The sequence below is a fragment of the Hesperophylax consimilis genome, chromosome 10, assembly GCF_061612785.1.
Source record: "Hesperophylax consimilis isolate HC1 chromosome 10, BYU_Hcon_1.0, whole genome shotgun sequence".
NCBI classification, from domain to species: Eukaryota; Metazoa; Arthropoda; class Insecta; order Trichoptera; family Limnephilidae; genus Hesperophylax; species Hesperophylax consimilis.
In genome coordinates, this window is record NC_142845.1 from 11,357,688 (window position 1) to 11,377,709 (window position 20,022).

Below are 20,022 nucleotides of genomic sequence, written 5' to 3' on the forward strand. Positions count from 1 at the left end.
AGCTTTAATTTAAATTTACCATGATTTCCACAAGAAAAAAGAGTGAAATTTGGAATCATTTTTCTGCGGCCACAAAAATTGTCGGATTTGTTATTTTTAAATTACAATCTATAATCTATATCAATACTATTGAAAAAGTTTCTTAAAATTAAGTTTAAAAAAATCACTTGGTGAATGGAATTAAAATATAGAACAATGAAAATAAACTTAAATCTATTTTAAATTAATTGTGTACTAAATAAGTGCAATAAAAATACAAAAATTGTGTTGTGAAACAAAATACTTCTGTGTGAGAATAATAGTTTAACGTCTTTCATGTAAGTACTCAATGCCAACATTACTTTTTTTACGATTATTTCGATATCAATGATTAACTGAAAATAAACCATGAACATAATATAACTCTTCCGTGTTCCTGTTATAATAAACTAAATAAGTGCCTACACAACAACTAAAATGTTATGCAAGCGTCAATACCAGTATTATTATGTCGTATATATGATCAATCCGGTCAGTACGTCAGTAGTGACCCGCGAGCCGTGAGATCCGTTGAACGATGTATGCGGATCTTCGTTCGCGAACGGGTGAGTCGGCTCTTCGGGTCTGGCGGGTCACCTGCTCACCGGCTCACCGTTCGCGAACGAGTGAAGCAGGTCACCGGCTCACCGGCTCACCGTTCGTGAACGAGTGAAGCGGGTCACCGGCTCACCGTTCCCGAACGGGTGAGTCACTACTGATCCGCGAACGAGTGAGCGGCTGATTTGGGAACCGGATCTTACGGATCCGTGTAAAGATCCGGTTCACTGAGCCGACTCGTTCGCGAACGACTCACTTCTATTATGTATAAAGTTACGTTTTTGCAGAATTAGGTGAAAGAATATTGATAATCTTTAACCATTTCAGCATGTAACTTTTCAATGATATCTACACAAGAGGGTGTATGGTGATCACATATTGTGATTCTGCCATGTATACGTTTATGATTCAGCAGTAGGAATAATTTTAATGCATAATGTTAAGTTTTTTTTTTAAAGTGTTGCTTTATATTATTTTTATGAGCAGTATGACTGCAGGTTCTCTTATTTATACTTATATTAATATAATTTACGAATGAAATAAATTAATCTTTCTCATTTATGTTTTTGTATATGTATGTGTATTATTAATTATTCTTTACTTGGAAGAATATCGAAAGGGTTTAGGATATTTTTGAGAAAAAAGAAGAAGAATATTTGGACAAGGTACAACCACTATAGATTGAGCAAAAAAAATAACCGTTCCTTGGTGTTGTATGAAATGAAGGGAGGTGCGGACGGCGTTTGAAGTGAACTACTAATAAACCACACCCTTTCTGCATATCCCAAGAGATGTGCGTCTTCGCACCTTCTTTTGCTTGCAGTCTAGCTATTCTAACTATTTGAAAAGCCTTCACTAACAAGAGTTATAAAACTGGAATGGTTCCACTCTGCACAGCAAGCATATATGGAAACTATATTGGGACTATCACTGTTATCGAGCCCCGATGTTCCGATTTAAACCTGCAGAATGCAGCAATGCCATTTACTAACCAACATTTCCCACTGTTGTAATACTCCAGAATGCTCGGGAGAGGTTGGAGGACCAGGGTGAGGGGTTACGAGCAACCGCGGCGAATAAACTCTCAGTTGCTCTAATTATTTTACAAGCGTGGCACGTGTTTTGTTTTTGATACTGACGGACCTACCTAAAGGTAAAAACCTACCGTCCTAGAGACCCTAGCCACTTATGGCGACCCTAAGCAGAGAAGATCACCAAAGATCTTCATAATTTGCCTGCAGGACAAAGGAGGGTTGGGAAATCTAAGTTTTGGTGGTTTGATGATGTGGATATCAACACCATCTCCTTCCGTATAAGGATTTGGAGGGAGATATTAAAAAATTGGAGAACATTGGCATTGTAAAGGTATTTTCTAGCTTCAATGATGACGATGACCAGCAAAAATGTGAATATATCATTAGATACCGAGTTCTTAATAATAATGGAATGGATTCTAACCATGCAACAGTTTGATGCACTAGGATGCTGTGGTTTTTGAAATGCAGTTAGGCAAAGCTTTGGAGCTTGAAGCTGGGGCACAGAACAGTGGAGCAATGGGTTTTCTCCCAGAACTGAAGCGGAGCAAGAGCATAGAATATTTAAAATCTTTTTTATGAGCCACTCGCATTGATTTTATAGATTACGGAAATGCAATTTTTTTAAACAGTTTTTTTATGATAAAATAAACACATTGTCTTTTATCTGGTGACGTCACTACATAAAATCGATCGATTCTCAATATATTTGACTTATTTATATAAAATTTTGCTTAAATACTGAAGGAACACTGGTTCGGTGTACGAAATAGATTATTTAAAACATAAAATTATAAACTAAACTTTAATTATTAGATTTATTGCCATGATCTTGAACCCTATGATATTTGGTTCAATCCATGTTCCATTCTGCTGCAATATCAAAAACGTAAGCTATTATGGATATTTTTTAGCGGGTATTAAAAATACTTGGTCAATATATGGGAAATAGGGACACGCTTAATACGCACTTAAAAAAAACCATTTTGCTGTAGTTAGATAATCAGAGATGTGCAAAATGGGTACCCAAAACCATTTGAAATGCAAAATGGAAATGGGTCAAAAATTTTCCATTTGAAAATGCAAAATGCAAAATGGGTTTTAGAAAAGCATTTCAAATGCAAAATGCAAAATACCTATTTTCAAAATGCATTGAAAATGCAAAATGGTTTCTCAGGTCAAACAATTAAAATATTTTTTCAAAAGAAGCAAACACATTGTGACTTGTCATTTTAAATAATAAAAAAGAAAACACTTTGTTTAAAGTCACTTTATTGATATTTTAAAGTCAACCGGTTTCGGTACTTAACAATTTGGAAGCATTGGAAATAAAAAAATCAGTTAATTCAAAGGCTGAAATCATCAATAAATCAATTAAATTTAATATTCAGCCCTATAATAAGTATGTTTCCAGTTATCCCAAAATCCCCACCCCCACTTCCCTCCCGCAACTGACAGTGTCTCTCTCTGATTTTCTATCTCTTTCTCTCTTAACTATTGGTTTATATATATATGTGTATTATTCTGTATTTGTTAGTATTTTTATAACAGTCCTGAACAATTTTGTCATTTAATAATGGACATCAATGTAGAACAAACATATTACATGATGGTAAATCCAAAAACACCACGACTACAGATTATGAAACCACAAAAAATTTGCGCGGGACTAATGTTGCCAACGTAAAAACATAGAAACTGCTATCTAACAGTTAATATTACAGTGTCATGCCCCCATGTTCAGTACCTATTTGAATAAGTATTTTTTGTAATGGTATCACTCAATAGCCAGGGCTCCTACCAGGGAGCAACTTGACAAATGTAAATTATCTCTCATAGCGAGGTTGAGGACCGACTGATATTTGGGGCTTATGAAAAGAAGATGAGTGGAGATAGTAGGAAGAATGTTGCAAAAAAGCATTTAAAATGGAAAATGCATTGAGAAAAGCATTTAAAATGCAAAATGCAAAATGGTTTTTAGAAAAGCATTTAAAATGCAAAATGGAAAATACCCATTTTGCATTTTGCATTTCCATTTGAAATGGATTTATTTGAAATAAAGCACATCTCTGTAGATAATAATGAGAAGGAAGTATTCCAGTTTCCGGAAATGGAAAATAATGCATTTTAATAGTTATTTCGTTAAAATTAAAATCGATTGTTCACTTGGCAGCCATTGTTATTGATGTTTTAAGGTTAGTTTTTTACCTCTCTTATTTAATTCAAAATAAGAACCTATGTTCCTAAAATAGGTTCTTAGTTTGGGTTTTTTTTTTTAAATTAATAAATACTAGTATTATGTGAAAACGTGGCGTGAAGAAAAGACTCGAAGAAGGACGGGTTGTTTCGGAGAATTTGAACAATTCATCAAATTTCAACGTTCATTTTCGGGGTCTGTGAAAGTCCTATGCAAGTTCTGTTAATATATCATTATAGGTTATTGGCTAGACAGAACTGAAATAAAAACAGAACTTGAAATAATCTTTCGCGGAACTGGGAAATGAAAGTTGAAATTTGATGAATTGTTCAAATTCTCAGAAACAACCCGTCCTTATTAATCTTCTGAAATACTTACTTCTCATTATTATCTAACGGATACAAAATGTTTCTAAAATAAAATGTGCATATTAAGCGTGCCCCTTTTTAATGTACAAAACCACTTTGGTTTAGGTAACCTTAATAAAATGATAAAAAAATATTAAATCCTTCTCGAACGCAAGTGATGCAAACGGCCTATTAAAAAAATAATATTAATATCATTTCTTTTGAACTGTGACAATATACAGTCATGCCAATACATACATCTAAAATATTCATGATGAGAGATATATAAAAGTAACATTATCCATACCTGTATGAGTCCAAGTCCTCTTTGGTGATGATGGTGCCGGCCTCCTTGAGGTCCTCGGCAAACTGCACCGAGAGCGTTCCATTGTACAGTTCGTCTCCTCCCTTCTCCGCAATCACCTCCAGGGTTTTACACAGAGCCCTGCTGGGTATCACCAGACTATTTCCCTTTTTAGGACTGGCACTGCCTGGCTCAAAGAACATCTCCCTGAATAATAAAAAAATTAAAATGTATTTTCAAAAGATGCTTTATGATATTATCAGAGATGTGCAAAACCATTTGAAATGCAAAATGGAAATGGGTCAAAACTTTTCCATTTGAAAATGCAAAATGGTTTTTAGAAAAGCATTTCAAATGCAAAATGCAAAATACCTATTTTCAAAATGCATTGAAAATGCAAAATGGTTTCTCAGGTCAAACAATTAAAATAATTATAGAATTTTTAAACAGTTTTGTCATTTAATAATGGTCATCAATGTAGAACAAACATATTACATGATGGTAAATCCAAAAACACCACGACTACAGATTATGAAACCACAAAAAATTTGCGCGGGACTAATGTTGCCAACGTAAAAACATAGAAACTGCTATCTAACATTTAATATTACAGCGTCATGGCCCCATGTTCAGTATTTGAATCAGTATTTTTTGTAATTGTATCACTCAATTGCCAGGGCTCCTACCAGGGAGCAACTTGACAAATGTAAATTATCTCTCATAGCGAGGTTGAGGACCGACTGATATTTGGGGCCTATGAAAAAAAGATGAGTGGAGATAGTAGGAAGTATGTTGCAAAAAAGCATTTAAAATGGAAAATGCATTGAGAAAAGCATTTAAAATGCAAAATGGTTTTTAGAAAAGCATTTAAAATGCAAAATGTAAAATACCCATTTTGCATTTCCATTTGAAATGGATTTATTTGAAATAAAGTACATCTCTGGATATTATGTCATGTTTTTAGTTTTACTACCTGAATTATCACCCGAAAATTTAATCGTGACATATGACTCCATGTCTTATTTTGTTACCTGCAATTAAACGGTTATTTCTAAGCTTCATAGCTCTTAATGGAAAAATGATTATGATAGCTGAACATAATTGAGTTTGTCTGAAAATTCCATTCTGACAACTGCGAATTTCGAAATGCTGGAGCTCACCAATTAAGGGGTTTATATGACTCAGACATCAGTCATAGAAACAGATTTTGTACTTTGTATTTGATTTTTATTGTATGTAACAGTTTTACAGCAAAAATAAAGTTAGGTTAGATTTTCATGACCATCACTAAAATGTACACAATGAGGAACTCCAGTGAAAAATATTATGGCTTAAAAAAATATATTCAAATAGGTCAATAAACGCTGATTCTAAATATATAAGTTTGATTATATATTATTATACATAGAATTTATAAATTGTCACTTAGCAATGAATAAAACACCATTCCATTAAAACACACCGTTTTGTTGGTACTGCTGATTCTGACTTCATAACCAGTCTATGTGAGGAATATATCTATGGTCTACAATGTTTTTTCTTTCATAGTGATGCATTTTTTTAAACACTGGTAAATTATTTATCAGGTGCGGTCATGGATGTATTTTTGAACATGAGCTCAGTACAATAACATTAGTGACGAGATGTTAATATTTTACCTAGTGTTCTTCAATGTTAAGCGGGTAATCTTAAGAATAAAAAACGTCTCAACTCTCATACAAAATACAGAGCCGGTTGAAAAAAATGTAGGCTTTTTGAGACATAGATTTGGTGCAATTTTGGGAGATCCTAAAAATTAGAATGAAAATTATTGTAACTATGTATTTAAATTAACTAAAAAAATAAAAAAATTTACTGGTATTTAAGTTAGAAATTCGTTATTGATAAAAACAAAAAAAATAGACTGGAGTCCCTTATTCCATGTTTCCTTTTATTTCTATGTGCCATGAGAAAAAGTGTGTTGAAACTCGCTTGAATAACTACTAGTTAGCTATATGTATATGTATTAGAAAGGATAATTTTTGATAAGGTTATATTTATGATTTGGATTTACCGAAAATGAGGTTACATTAATGTTTGAACTTACTTAAAATGAGGATTATCTTTGATGATTTTCGCCGATGCTACACTCTCCCACAGAGCCTTTGACATGTTGTATCCGGTTCGGCATAGCTCGAGGGACGGTTCTATCAGGTCTTTCCACGGCAGGACTCCGAAACGCTGGTGGGCCGCCCAGTAGCCCCGGAGTTCTCCGGGGACACCGATTGCAAGCGGACCTGATAGAAAACAAAACATATAATATGTAATTATTAATGAATTTTTTATAAAATTGGGAAGGTGTAATTGGTCTGGTTCAAGAATTAACTAACAGTCAACCAAAGAGGCTTCTTAATAATAAAACAGCAAGATAGATGAAGGTATCACAAATCTTATCTATGCACAGGCGCATTCGCCTTTGGTTCTTTGGCTTTGGTTCCGCCACTTTGAAAGTCTGTACAGTTTGGTTGTAGCTCAGCAACAGTCGGCACCATAGAAGTCCAAATTGATAGACTTGCCCTAACATGAAATCTGGGTATTATTTCATTGTGCTGGAGGCAAACCACGTGACCATATTTTAAGCACCAGGAGGTTTAGAGAATGCTTTGATTAAACTACAGCATCAGTCGTACATTGATCGCCGGGGAGCGCTTATTGAAATAACTAGACCCTACGCAGAAAAGTAAAGTTGGCTAGAGTAAAACAAAGGTTTGCAACACAGTCCATTGTCGTCCCATATAAAAGTAAATTTTCTTTTCACGTAATTGTAATGTAAATTCAGTATTTTCCATTCCCAGTAAATATTTGGCTTTTACAATAATTAAGTTAAATAAAAGTGTTATTGTTTAAAAAATCGTATTAAGTGGTCAGCAATCCGTCCCTTAGCTGAAATGTAAAGTACGGCAAAGGTTTGTAGCGCAGTCCATTGTGGGAATTTTCTGGGCAGGATCTGAATGTTCGTTTTTAAACGAACCGCCTGGCCTAGCGATGCCAGTCACCAACCAATTACCAACTGAGTGAGGTGGATAAATTATAACACATTTGTAAAAGTGTCGAACTTTTTTTACTTACATTACACGGGAGGCCCTGTGTAATGTAAGTAACCTCAATCAAAAGATGACATAGGCCGATGCTGTCGGAGGGTCTTTTAGGGAAAGGAGGGAGAGGAAGTTCTGGGAAAGAATAAGGTATAAGGGGTGGGTAGGAATCTGGGGGTCAAAGTGTCCAGGAGTGAATTATTGAATCCATCTCTCCCACTGCGGTGCAAGGCGATGAGTCGAGAGAGCGTCCGATAGGAGAGGTGAAAAGGTCTCCCTCAATCAGTCTCCCGATCTGACCCGTCACGCGCTAGGTGAGCAAATACATTCACCGCCAAGACCTACACAAACCTCACCCTGTGAACCTGGGCATCCCTGCTAAGTCACAAAATGTAGCGAACTACTTGGGGTACCCATGGAAGAGATGTTGGTTATCAAGTAAATGGTTCGCGGGGCAGCGGTACCCATACCTGCCTCCCAAACGGCATAGAGCAATAGTGTAACAAAATATTCAATTTTGTAAAAGAAGCCTGAACTTTTGTTTGCCCGTATTGGGATTTGTAGTTATGTTTTTTTTTTGTGTGGAAATAAGGACTTGTATAATATAATATAATACTATTTGTAAGCAGATTTTATTCACAAAGACTGAAAAGCGATTTACAATGCGAGTTGCCTGTATACTGTCATATTCATTTATTGACAAATCACAGAAAGAAAGACGGCCACACTGACTCCATTTTGGACTACGCCATAGAATAGGGAACTATTTATTCTATAGATTAAGCACTGTTCAAGCATACACAATAATATTACAGCTTCTGATAAATAGAAAGGAATTCGATCCAATTGATAAAATTATTTTTATTACTTCATGACTTACTATGCAGTAAACAAAATATTTCTGTTTTGTTAAAGCATATATCATGTTGAATCACGACCTATTGTCGTTTATTTCACCATAAACTAATACTTAGCAAATATTATCGATAGCATTTTGTTAGCACGACTACTGCGTGACCAGCGTGTCAAGATGTGTGTAAAAATCATTGTTTCTACATCGTAAACAGCAAATTGCTTTTCATTTGAAAGTTTGAGTAAAATAATACATGAGTAGTGCAGAAGTTCCCAAACAGTTTGTAGTACCACAATTACTTTTCCAATATTGTTCTAGGAAGTACATTATTGGTTACAAGAAATAATTTGCAAATTACAAAAGGAATTGTAGGTTTCTTGTTCATTTGTAACTTCTAGATTCTAAGTAAAAGTATTCAAATATTCTACAATTAACCCATTGGCCTCCGAATTGTTTAGCTAAAAAATTTTCCTTCACATCCGAATTAATTTTGTACCAAAAGTTTTAAATCTGCAGTGGTGTACTAAATCTTACATTACTTTTAAACTAAACATGCAAACGAAACAATTTTTTTAAATTTACTTGTGCATTGAATCAAGGTATGTAAAAAATATATGCAGTGTTTAAAAAAATAATAATAATATGATTAAACGAGGATATAAAAATATTTTTTTTATAAAAACCATTTTTTTTTCTTCATTTTTTTATAATTGGATTAAGAAAAGTTGTACATTAAATCATACTTATTACCATACTATATATGTTTTCAATTTGGGCTGATGTTAGCCGCTCACCACGCGTTTTACGAACAAGCTTGTCAATTCCCGAACCACACGCCATTTTGAAAAAATTCAATGACGCTGAAATATAACAAAATTTCAATCGTAAATATCACGAAAAAACTGTAGTCCTGCCAATTACTACGAAATGAATGCTTAATTATCTACAGAGCGATTGGCATTTAAAATTTTAAACACAGTTGTCAATAATGTATCCCTTTTTCGTTTTTAAGCCGACAGACATCAGACCCGCAGGGACGGCGTCATTTGATTTTAAGACACATCGCCGTACACACGCCGGGACGGCGTCATTTGAGGCCAATGGGTTAAGAATTCAGTAAACTTGTCGAGTTCCGCTGCATGCGTAGGCTCTTTAAAAAAACACCACTTGATATTAACTTAAATATATAATGGAGACAACTATTTAAGTCGGGGGTTTAAGTAAACATCACAAAATAGGTTTTCATAGTTTAGTTTTGGTTATTTTAATAATTTGTGATTATTTCCTAACCTTCAAACATAACTTTGATTGAGAAAAAAATGTAACTTTAACGCATCTTTTACCATCTCCCACCACATAATTAGTTATTTCTTGTAAAAATTAAGTTGAAACCACAGACATAGGAATTAATAGACGAGAAGATAATGGCGAGGGGTAAAATCAACTGTTAAAGAACGAAGGGGGTTAAGCTGACTGTGATTCGTCAATAAATCAATCTGACAGTAAATAGGCATCTCGCATTATAATATCACCATTTAGTTCTTAAAAGTAAAATCTGCTTTTGAATGAATAGACATTTTTACATGGGAGCGCAAATTACTCGCCACGTTATGAACTAATTTGCGAAGTCCAAATTCGGCAAAGTAAATTTCTTCTATTTGCAGAGTCGTAGTTAGTTTCAGAGTATTTAGTTAAGACACTTTTACAAATGTTTCATAATTTACTTACCCCAGTAAACAACGATGAGCACACTTGAGAATCGCTACATTGTGACGTGATAGTATATGTTTCTAAAACTGATCCATATAATACGGTGTGAATAAGCTTAAAATAAAGTAAAATAATGCTTACTTATGGAATGTAATACGACAATTGGGTTTATTCTCTTTTTCACATCTATTTTTACAAGTTTTCATATCACAAGTCAACATTTTGCCGTGTTATTTCGTAAAATGAACCGATGATGCCTCGACCATAGTTCGCACAAGAATGATGACGTCACGTTTTCAAATTTCACTCGAGGCCATACGCGAGCCCAGCCGGCTCCAATGGAACCGGTATGGGGAGTGGGGATAATACGCTTTTAATCACTTAGGGCAGGTCTACTAATATTCATATGTCTTTAGTTGAAACCATGTTCTACAGCAGAATTCGACACGTTTTATGAGGAATCTGCAAAATTTTATTTGTTAGTTCAACCATTTTAATGAAGAAACATATATAGTATAGTCTCTGTAGTTTGAACCTCACCATAATCTCATCCATCTGTTGGCAAGGCAGAGTGGGTGGGTGGAAAAAACAAGACTTAAACCTTTATATAAATACAAAGTGTACTCAAAAATGTGACCAACATATAATATAATCGGCGAAACTACAGTTTGGTATTCATAGTAAAGTTTTGTCTATAAATGGAACTGCGCAGTGTTTCACCTGTTTCACATGTTTCACCACCTGTTGCAACCTTGACTCATTGTTTCCTAATTCCAATACACCTTTTACAACTTCTGATGTACAAAACAAAACATCAAAACAACAAAAATCTTTGGTTTTTATCGCTATTATATTATTTTAACCTGTATTACACATTTAAACAGCTGCCTTAATAATTTGAACGCATTCATTGTATTACCATAAATAAATAATGATACATAATGGTAAAGATTGGTCATGGAGGTACCTATTTGAAACCAGTGGCGGCCAGCTAATATGTGCTCCCGAGCGCCGAACAACCAACAAAATTTCCGACATGGCTAATCACAATACGAAACTCGGTTCGGTTATAATATCTCATTCAAAAGGTACCTACTTATTAAGCGCGCTTAACTTGCAGACCGACTTTGACTTGTGCCTATGTTCGTAGCAGTTCGTTTTCGATTGCGATCCAAAATTTAACTGCTTTGTCGCATATTCTGTGGAACAGTCGAAAGCGTGGGTCCATACCATTACATACTATTCTTTGCAAATAATACCATATCAAGAACGGCGTTCGGAGTTTTACCACCACATCAGAAGGAACGGTTTATTCAGTAGAAAGTTAAACTAAAACGCGTATGTTTGATATTATTGTCGATATCGTTGTTTCAATTTACCATCTGCTATTTTTCAGCGAATGTTACGCTTCTTCGATACAAGCATACAGGATAAAACTTGTCATTAAGAGATGAGTGATGGTCAGATTACTTATTATCAGTTCAGTCAGTACTCGCCGTTGCCAGGCATTGTATCTTGAATTTAAAACTTTTCTTACTCTGAGAAAGTTTTGAAGTTTAATTGCAGGTTATATCGATCTTGTATATCAATTATTAATAAGGCATATCAATTGCATGTTATACTAATTTATGATTACTTTTGTGTTTGTTCAACGTATAAATTAAGAGTGAGTTTGAATGTGGAATACATTAAGAATAATAGGTCGAGTTTTGAAAACAAAGTGATAATAAAAAATGCCGGTCCACCTAAAACCTGAACTGATAATAAAATAAGAGTGCAAATCTGGATCGAACAAGTTTACTCGATCATTTAACAAAACAATGTATAACAAAGCTTGTAGCTCTGTGCATGTGATCAATTGAATAGTTTATTTTGTTTTACGTGTTTAATTTACGATGTTGATTCAGTTTGGACAATCAGCGGTGTTACTGATGTAACTCACCTTTCTGAAAAAATCAAAAAACATAATTCTTATCATTTACATTTACAAAAAGTTTTGAGCTTAAAGGTTTTAGGAAAAGTTGACATCAGAATGCAATTGGATTCAGGCTACCGTGCCTAAGGTAAACACCATAATGAGCTATTTAATAAAAATCGATACAGGTCAAATTTCCCAGAACATGATTTCAACGTGACGCTTAAAACGTATGACTTCCTTAATAAAGTTCAGTACCTAAAAGGTAAACTCTGTGCAATTTACGCCCGCGACGATTTTTCAAAAGCTAACGGCGCTTTATCAATTTTACAACTTTTTTATAGTACTTGTTTATTAGAAGACTTTCCCGAGACTGTGAAATTACTAAAACTTTTGTGCACCATTCGTGACCTTTGGAATGACCTCAGTTGAAAGCTAAAGATGTTTCTCAACGTTAAAAAGAATAAAATCTTTTAACACGTAGAGCCAGGACAGACTGAACGCACTATCAGTGTTAAGCATTGATAGAGGTCTTTGCTAAACAAAATGAACAGAGAATAGAACTTCTTTATAAATAGGTATGTACCTTTATTTAATTTATTTTATGACTTAATGTTGTAATCCGGTGAACCCCCACATATTTTGACCACCGGCCGCCACTGTTTGAAACGATCCTTCTAGATACAAAAATAAAGTCTATTTAATATCAAAACCACTCATAAAATGTGGACTCTAACATTTGCATAATCTAGTTTATCTTGTTTTAAGTATAAATATTTCGTTTCTGCATTACATAGGTACATGGAGAATAAAATGATATTGATTTACAATATTTTGCAAAAAATTGCAAAATACGGTTTTATGACTACAGAAATATATTTCATTTTCAAGATTTGAAATAGGTTTTTTTTTTTTTTAAAGAAAGACAAACATTCCCAGGTTATGAATAACCTGACAATATTTGAAAATCTCCTACTACCATCAAGGTAAGCGGAAAATGTTGCATGTGTTGTGATAGAGGGCACTACGCCTATCCAAACGCAATGTCAACTCAACCACCGACCGTACTCATAGATTTTTATTTATTTATAAAATACATGGCATTTAATTGACATTTACAAAGCATTGATTCATTGAATCACCATCCTAGGCAACTGTATGTTTCATAAGTATCTTGTAATGTTAACAATATAATGCAAGAGTTTGGGCCTTACTAATAAATGCGTTTCAAATACTACACAACTGATAACCAAACATTAGAGTAGAGCAAGGGTTTCCAACCAGTGGGCCGCGTGCCGCCCGCTAAGTGTCTACTTGTGACCCACGGAGCATATAACCAAAAGAACATTCCAAAGTGCGTAGTTCGTATCATATCTCGTATATGGAAGTATCTCAGTACATTGATTCAATTATCATGACAATTTCTTCTATGGTGTATTCGTATTAACAAAAAATCACAACGTTAAGCTGATTTTAAAAAGCGCACACGCCGATATTGCGTGGATAGCCGTGAGCGTGAATAAGGGATGCGGGATGCGGAGCGGGATGCGTTTGATGTGCGTTATCGCCATGTGTCTCCTGAGATTTTGCGATCGACTTTTAAATACACATTGATAAGAATACAAGTTGCTATAACCGAGTATCCTGTCTAATACTATACCGAGTCCTGTCTACTTTAAGTGCAAGGTAAGCAAACCTAGCATTTATTTTTTTAAATTAATCTATGATATGTAGGTATTTGGCTTTAATTTTGTAGAGTTCTATTTTTTTGTTTTGTGTATAATTATGGGTACCTATCTAAAAAAAATACCAACCGTGCTGACCACTGACTTTTGTTTGAGTACCTACTTTTAAGTTTATTAGTAAAAAAAAATAAAAGGCCTTTCTTTAGTATTTTGCTTTATTTTTATTTTACTAATGAATTAGCCCGAATCAGATCCTTAATGAAATTACAGATATTGTACAATGCACCACAAGCATCTCATCCTTTTGTCAGAAAGTTATGTAATACTGATGTCATTTTATTTATTTTTTTAATTAAAAACGAAGACCCACAATGACGTCAAGTAGTAAAGATGTTGGACCAAAGAAGAGAAGAGTCACAGAAGAACTGAGAAGTTTTCAAGACAAATGGACCATATATGTATATATATATTTGGGGATCAAATGAGAGGCACGAAATAAAAGGCGTGTCGTGAAGGTCACTGTGTTTATTGAGTCAGTTGCCGTGATGAGGAGATGATGTAGGACAGATGTAGAATATTCCGGTTGCTGCGGTGATGTGCTGGTCAGGCGCGGGTCAGTGAGTCGACGCCGGGCGCTGGTGACCGGGACTCGATGACTGTCAGGCACTGGCGATCTGGGGAGTCAATACTCCAGTGCTGACAGAGGCCGAAGGTGCGGCGGACCTTGTAGGCAGTTGAACGGGAGCGACGTAGACCAGTGAGGATGCTGCGTGTCCTCGTGGTGGTCATGATGGCGTGGAAGAAGCGCTGGTCAGAGACACTGGAACCAGGGCGCTTGTAATCCGAGTAGCGCTTGCCAGGAACGGCGATCTGGACAAGGCGCTATGATGATGTCCCGATGGAGTCCATGTAAGTCCATGTGGAGTTCGCGCTAGTAAGAAGAGCGCGGGTGATTACTCGTTGATTTAACTGACGGCTGATAGATGACTGACTGACTGACTCACTGCGTCGGGCATATTTATACTACACGGCCGACGGCAGCAGTAGGTAGATGGATGGCAACTAAATCCTAGGCACTCGCACAGACTGTATGTTTCAGGAACCTTCGACAGCGCGGCAATTATGCATGGGCGGTAGCCTCGAACCTTGTGGCGAGTTCTCGTAATGTGAAAGACGGACTTGCGATGTTATTGTCGTCGATAGACAAGTAGGTGCTTGAAGTACGTAGGTTGCTCTGTTTACGATGCGATTTCGATTGCAGGTACATAATTCGGGAGTAAGTACTAAGTAGGTCGAGCGGTTTATTATTAATTAGTTAATCTAGATTTTTCTCGACGCTACATATATATGGAGTATTTTTGATTCGTCCGATTTGACAGCTTTTAACAAAGCCAACTCTGGCGGAGTAAAAAGGTACTATCCAATGTGGCCACCATTTTGCCAGGATTCACCGGATATGGAACCCACAAACTAATTGACAAAGAGACGAAATGCAAAGCGCTTGAGTTAAAACAGGACTTTGCTACGCTTGGTCAATTATTTCTGTATGCTATTGGAAGACAGGATTGACTCAAAATCAGTCACAAAATTAGTACCGACACTTAATAATTTTTATTTGTCATGTTTTTTTATACTAAATCCAAAAAATAATAAATTGTTATTGGCTATTATAAAATATGAAAATAAAATTATGTTTTTATTATCTATTATTATTGTTGCTTACTTACACAACGATGGAGCCACTTTGCATAAATCCTCAGGCTATTTTGTTCGCTTTTGGGAACAACTCATATTATGATCTCACACAAATTTCTGTGTCTCCCTTACTGTCAGAAATATGATCTAAATGGTGTTGGAAAGAGAAAACACCACGCTTTATATTCAAATCTAGAAGGTTTTTTCCGCAATTTGTGAAAGATTTATGAAACTTTGTGAATTTTTTATTAATTATTTTTATATGTAACGAAAATAAAAACAGATGATAATAATGTTTATAATATATTTTTCTAATAAAATGTGTGTTTTTTAATAATCAGTAATTTTATTTTAGAGTCTTCCAGTCTTTTTCAAAGTGGGCGATAACGTCCCCTTGTGAGCGCTGAAGGCTTTCAGGGGGGCAGTAAATAGCTCAAAATAAATTGGGGGTCGGTAAGGAAATCTAGAGGGGCGATGGCAGACAAATTCTATCTAACTGAATAAATAATAATAGTTTGTTTTACTTCCTCATATCAAAACATTTTCTCCAGCTTCAAGACGACAACTTAAATTTAATTAAAATAAAAAATATCATTGCTGCTTTTGTAGACACACTGCTACTCTACAAATGGAATGTCGGCAGACATGAATGTAATAACTTTCTCAATTTATCAGCAGTATCCTTCAGTAACGATGCCTTGCTTATTTACTGTTAGCACTTGGAGAACCTCCACGATGATATTCCAGGACATTTTAAACATGGACATACCAGACTGGTAGGTATGTCAACACAACAGGATCATCCCAGTTAGAAGAACAACTTATAGAACTGACAACAAACGAAGAATTAAAAATTAAATTTAAAAATGGCTACCAACAATTTTGGCTCCAGAAGCGGATCTCCTCGAGTGGTCAGTTGTTCAACGATTTCTGATAGCATTCCCATCGTAGTATTTGTGTGAACATGGATTTAGTGCCGTAGCAACGTTGCTAACTAAAAAGAGAAATCGGCTGCAAGTTACTAAATGCGTCGACTTACAGCTGTTTTTAAGTGAATTCAGGGCTGATATTGACAAACTCGTCGGAATGCATCAGATTCATCTTTCACATTAGATAAGTTTTAAATTCAAATCCTTCTTTTAATGTTAATAAAAATACTTCTAAATTTGATTAAGTATGAGTTTTATTTCCTCTCATTGAAACATCTTTGATCTCAGAAATAGGATATGGGCTTCACTATATCTATCCTATCCATATAATAATGCATGTTTAAAAATGAAATTTGCAACAACTGTTTTTAAGATACGAAGTAATGTAAAGATGTAAGTGTAAAGATATGGGGGGTACTAGTATTTGTTTTTAATCTCAAAGTGGGCAGTGGTCGAAATAAGTTTGAGAACCTGTGGTTTAGTCGAAAAAACGCAAGGTGAGCCGTTTTTAAAACTTTTTTATGTTTGCATTCAAAATTTTTACAATTCAAAAATTATATTTATTTATAATAATAAAATTTGAAAGCGTATTTCAAAATACATTTAGAACAGACTCAGCATGCCCACATTGCTGAATCATCAGCATTAGATATGACTGTCTGCTAACAATGGATTGTCAATCAGACGGACCGACCTTTGCACAGAATCAAACAGGTTTATCAAGCATTGTGGGCCTCTAGCCCAGAGGTGGCTCTCAAATTCAATTGCTGGGCGTACTTGAGATTTGTATAAGGTTAGCAGCTGGTTACTATTGAAGAATCTGCTGCCGTTTCGTGGAAGCCAGATTTACTCGGGCTTCTATAGAGGCCCGATACTTGAGTCGGTCTGATATACTTACACCAAGCATTTTAGAGGAGTCTTTATAGGGGAGGGTGCATCCATAAAATTGCACCAGACACTCATTGATCTCCCTCTTTGCCGAAATCAGACACACTTGGGTTTTTGAGTCGCTGAAACTGACCATGTTGAACTTACCCCAAGCACGAATCTTCTCGAGGTGGTGGTCTTATTCAAATACAAGGTTTATTTACCATGCCTTGGCAAATATGCAGCTGTTGTTTTTTAAACTTGCTCACTGAAGAAAGGTTAATCTAATATATTTTTTATGAGTGTTCATGATTAATATGAAAAGCAAGAATGAGGTCATAACAATATTCAGTATTTTTGTTCAAGCATAAAATTGATAATGTTTATTCAATTGTGTCTGTTATTTATTGCTTTGAAAAAAAAATACCGATTGTATTTCAAAACAACACAAGATAAAGTTATGCAAATATTATTTTTATGATGACTATTTTCGAATTTAAAGAATTTTGTTATTCACCAAAAGACGTGATGATCATGCAGTCAATCAGAATTCTGTTTTTTACAGATACAGATAAAAATTACCATCCATATATCATCTGTCGTATATATCTTTACCCTTAGGGGCCGTACAAGTATTATGTAAGCACTATAGGGGGGCAGGGGGGTCTTTGTTTGCTTATTTTTGATGACATGGGGGGGGTGGGGGGGTCGAGATAGTGATTACGTCAGCACTGCTCAGCAGTAGTTTTTTTTTTTTACACATTGGCAACCCACACATTGTCTATGTTTGAAAATCGAATACATATTCGGGGATTCCCACAAATAATTAATACGTTTAGGTACTCGCTTAAAAAACAGAATACATTAACAGAAAAATGCATATAGGTACCAATTTTTACGTAAGCATGTAAGGGGGGGGGGGGGGGGGGGTAAGAGCTTTGCTTTCTTTTGGCGGCAAGGGGGAAGAGGGGGTAAATAATTGTAATAAATCTGCTTACGTAATACTTGAACGGCTCCTTAGGATCTGACCAACTACAATAGCAGTTCAGCGAAATCATGACATCCTTCAGGTGCACTGCAATGTGCAGTGTGTAGACCTAGGTTTTAGAAGTTTTGAACGCATTTCAATACTGTCCATGAAACTTCCAAAGTAAAACGTTGATATTTTAGATGTCTGTCAATTATTTCATATTTAATTTTCAATATTATATTTGGCTTTGAGATATTTACAATATATTACCCGGCTTCTAGGGGCTTAAAGGATGATTTTGTGACAAAGATTTAATATTATTTGTATTTCTTTGTAATCCATTTAGTGGACATAGGCTTCCCTCATGTCTTCAGTTTTTGCAAATTTTATCGGCTGTTTACCATCTGAGGCCAGTAAGTTAATATTTCTCTTTGGTTGGTCAGTCCATCTCACCTGGACACCGCCCATCTCACTCTTTCCCAACCAAGAATGGGATCCAATGATATTGGATTTTTAGCAGTCATCTGTTGGTCGTAACAACTTGCCCAGCACAACTCACAAAGCATACACTTAAGTGTGGAGAATGTTACGTTAATGTGGGCTACCTTTGTTTTGCTACACTCACTAATTTCCTATCTTGCAAAGAGATACCTAGCACATATAAGTCATTGATTGTCTCTTTGTGTAATAATAATTATGGTAATAATGTTCTTGAATGTTCCTTCATGTTAGGTATGTGCATTTATTTGAATACAGAGGCGTATGAAAAGCGTATGTAAAGTGCCTCAATAATATTAATAGCGTCAATGGCCTTGTTTAGTAACACTTTTTTTTTTTAAATGACTTAATGACTAAAAATGGAATTTTCCAGTAGTAAAAATAATTCACGTTACATATTATCAATACGAATTAACTACATACCACCAGTGTTTGAAACTTAGTGATGTTTGAGTGGAAAAATTTCAAATCATGGCCAATTTCATTGAACAACTATTTCGAGTGCCTTTAAACTTTTAAACAACTTTAGAGTAGTTGTACATCTCGGAGCAATGCATGATAAATCTTCAAATGGATTGCATTCTTTAAAGCACAGGCGTCAGGTAGAAATGCTGTCCTTGTTCTATAGGTATCTAAATGGAAGATGCTCTGAGGAACAACCGTCATTGATCTCTTTGGCGCCGGTTTATAGTCGGAAAACATAAGTATACGGTTAACATTTGTCACATGAGAATGGGTCGTTTCTACAAATCGTTTGTGAGTTCAATTGCTCGGCTATGGCCGGCCTCTGGGTTCTCATGTTCAGCATCCTCATAGGTGACATAGACCGCGAGGGAAATTATTTTCCTCATTAGCTTCCTGCGTGGAGTTAATGAAAAAAAAAGATATCTGCACATACTACCTTTTAAAAATACATTTTTTTTAAATTTCTTTATTACTGGTGTGACCTTTCAACAGATTATATTATAGGCTATTATCAATAAAGCAGCCATCATCACCATTGTTGCTAGAACCCTTGGAGAGTCCTGGTCATCTTCGAAAACACGCCTAAGAAAGTGGTGTTCACCTTCACGCCATCCAACCACCTAAGTTAACCACCATCCTAACATCCTTCGTCCTGCAGGCTTATTATAGAGAAGCCTCTTAAGTAGTCACAATATAATAAATATCCACACTCTTGGAATAACTATCAATTTAGTTAAAGGTCAGAAAATAACTTTTAAATGGCTACCAACTTTAACAAAATACAAATCGCCCGGTGATGTATCAATTAAAAGTGATATATATTTATATTTCAAATGCTACACGTTACCATAGCAGTTAAAACCGCTGTTGTTAATGGCCAAATGAATGGAAAATCCAAGGTAC

The 20,022-nt window shown here is 35.3% G+C and overlaps 1 protein-coding gene across 5 annotated transcripts in view; it reads right to left on the bottom strand.

Moving 5' to 3' along the window:
• LOC149420286 (scoloptoxin SSD14-like) overlaps positions 1-20,022 on the bottom strand; it is a 101,853-nt gene that overhangs the window by 22,204 nt on the left and 59,627 nt on the right. For all 5 annotated transcript variants that reach the window (XM_089636578.1, XM_089636579.1, XM_089636577.1 and 2 more), the window contains 2 exons: positions 6,545-6,734; positions 4,462-4,665 (listed from right to left, as the gene is read on the bottom strand). In XM_089636578.1, the coding sequence (XP_089492704.1) occupies positions 4,462-4,665; positions 6,545-6,734 (394 nt within the window). The remainder of the gene's footprint in view (positions 1-4,461; positions 4,666-6,544; positions 6,735-20,022) is intronic.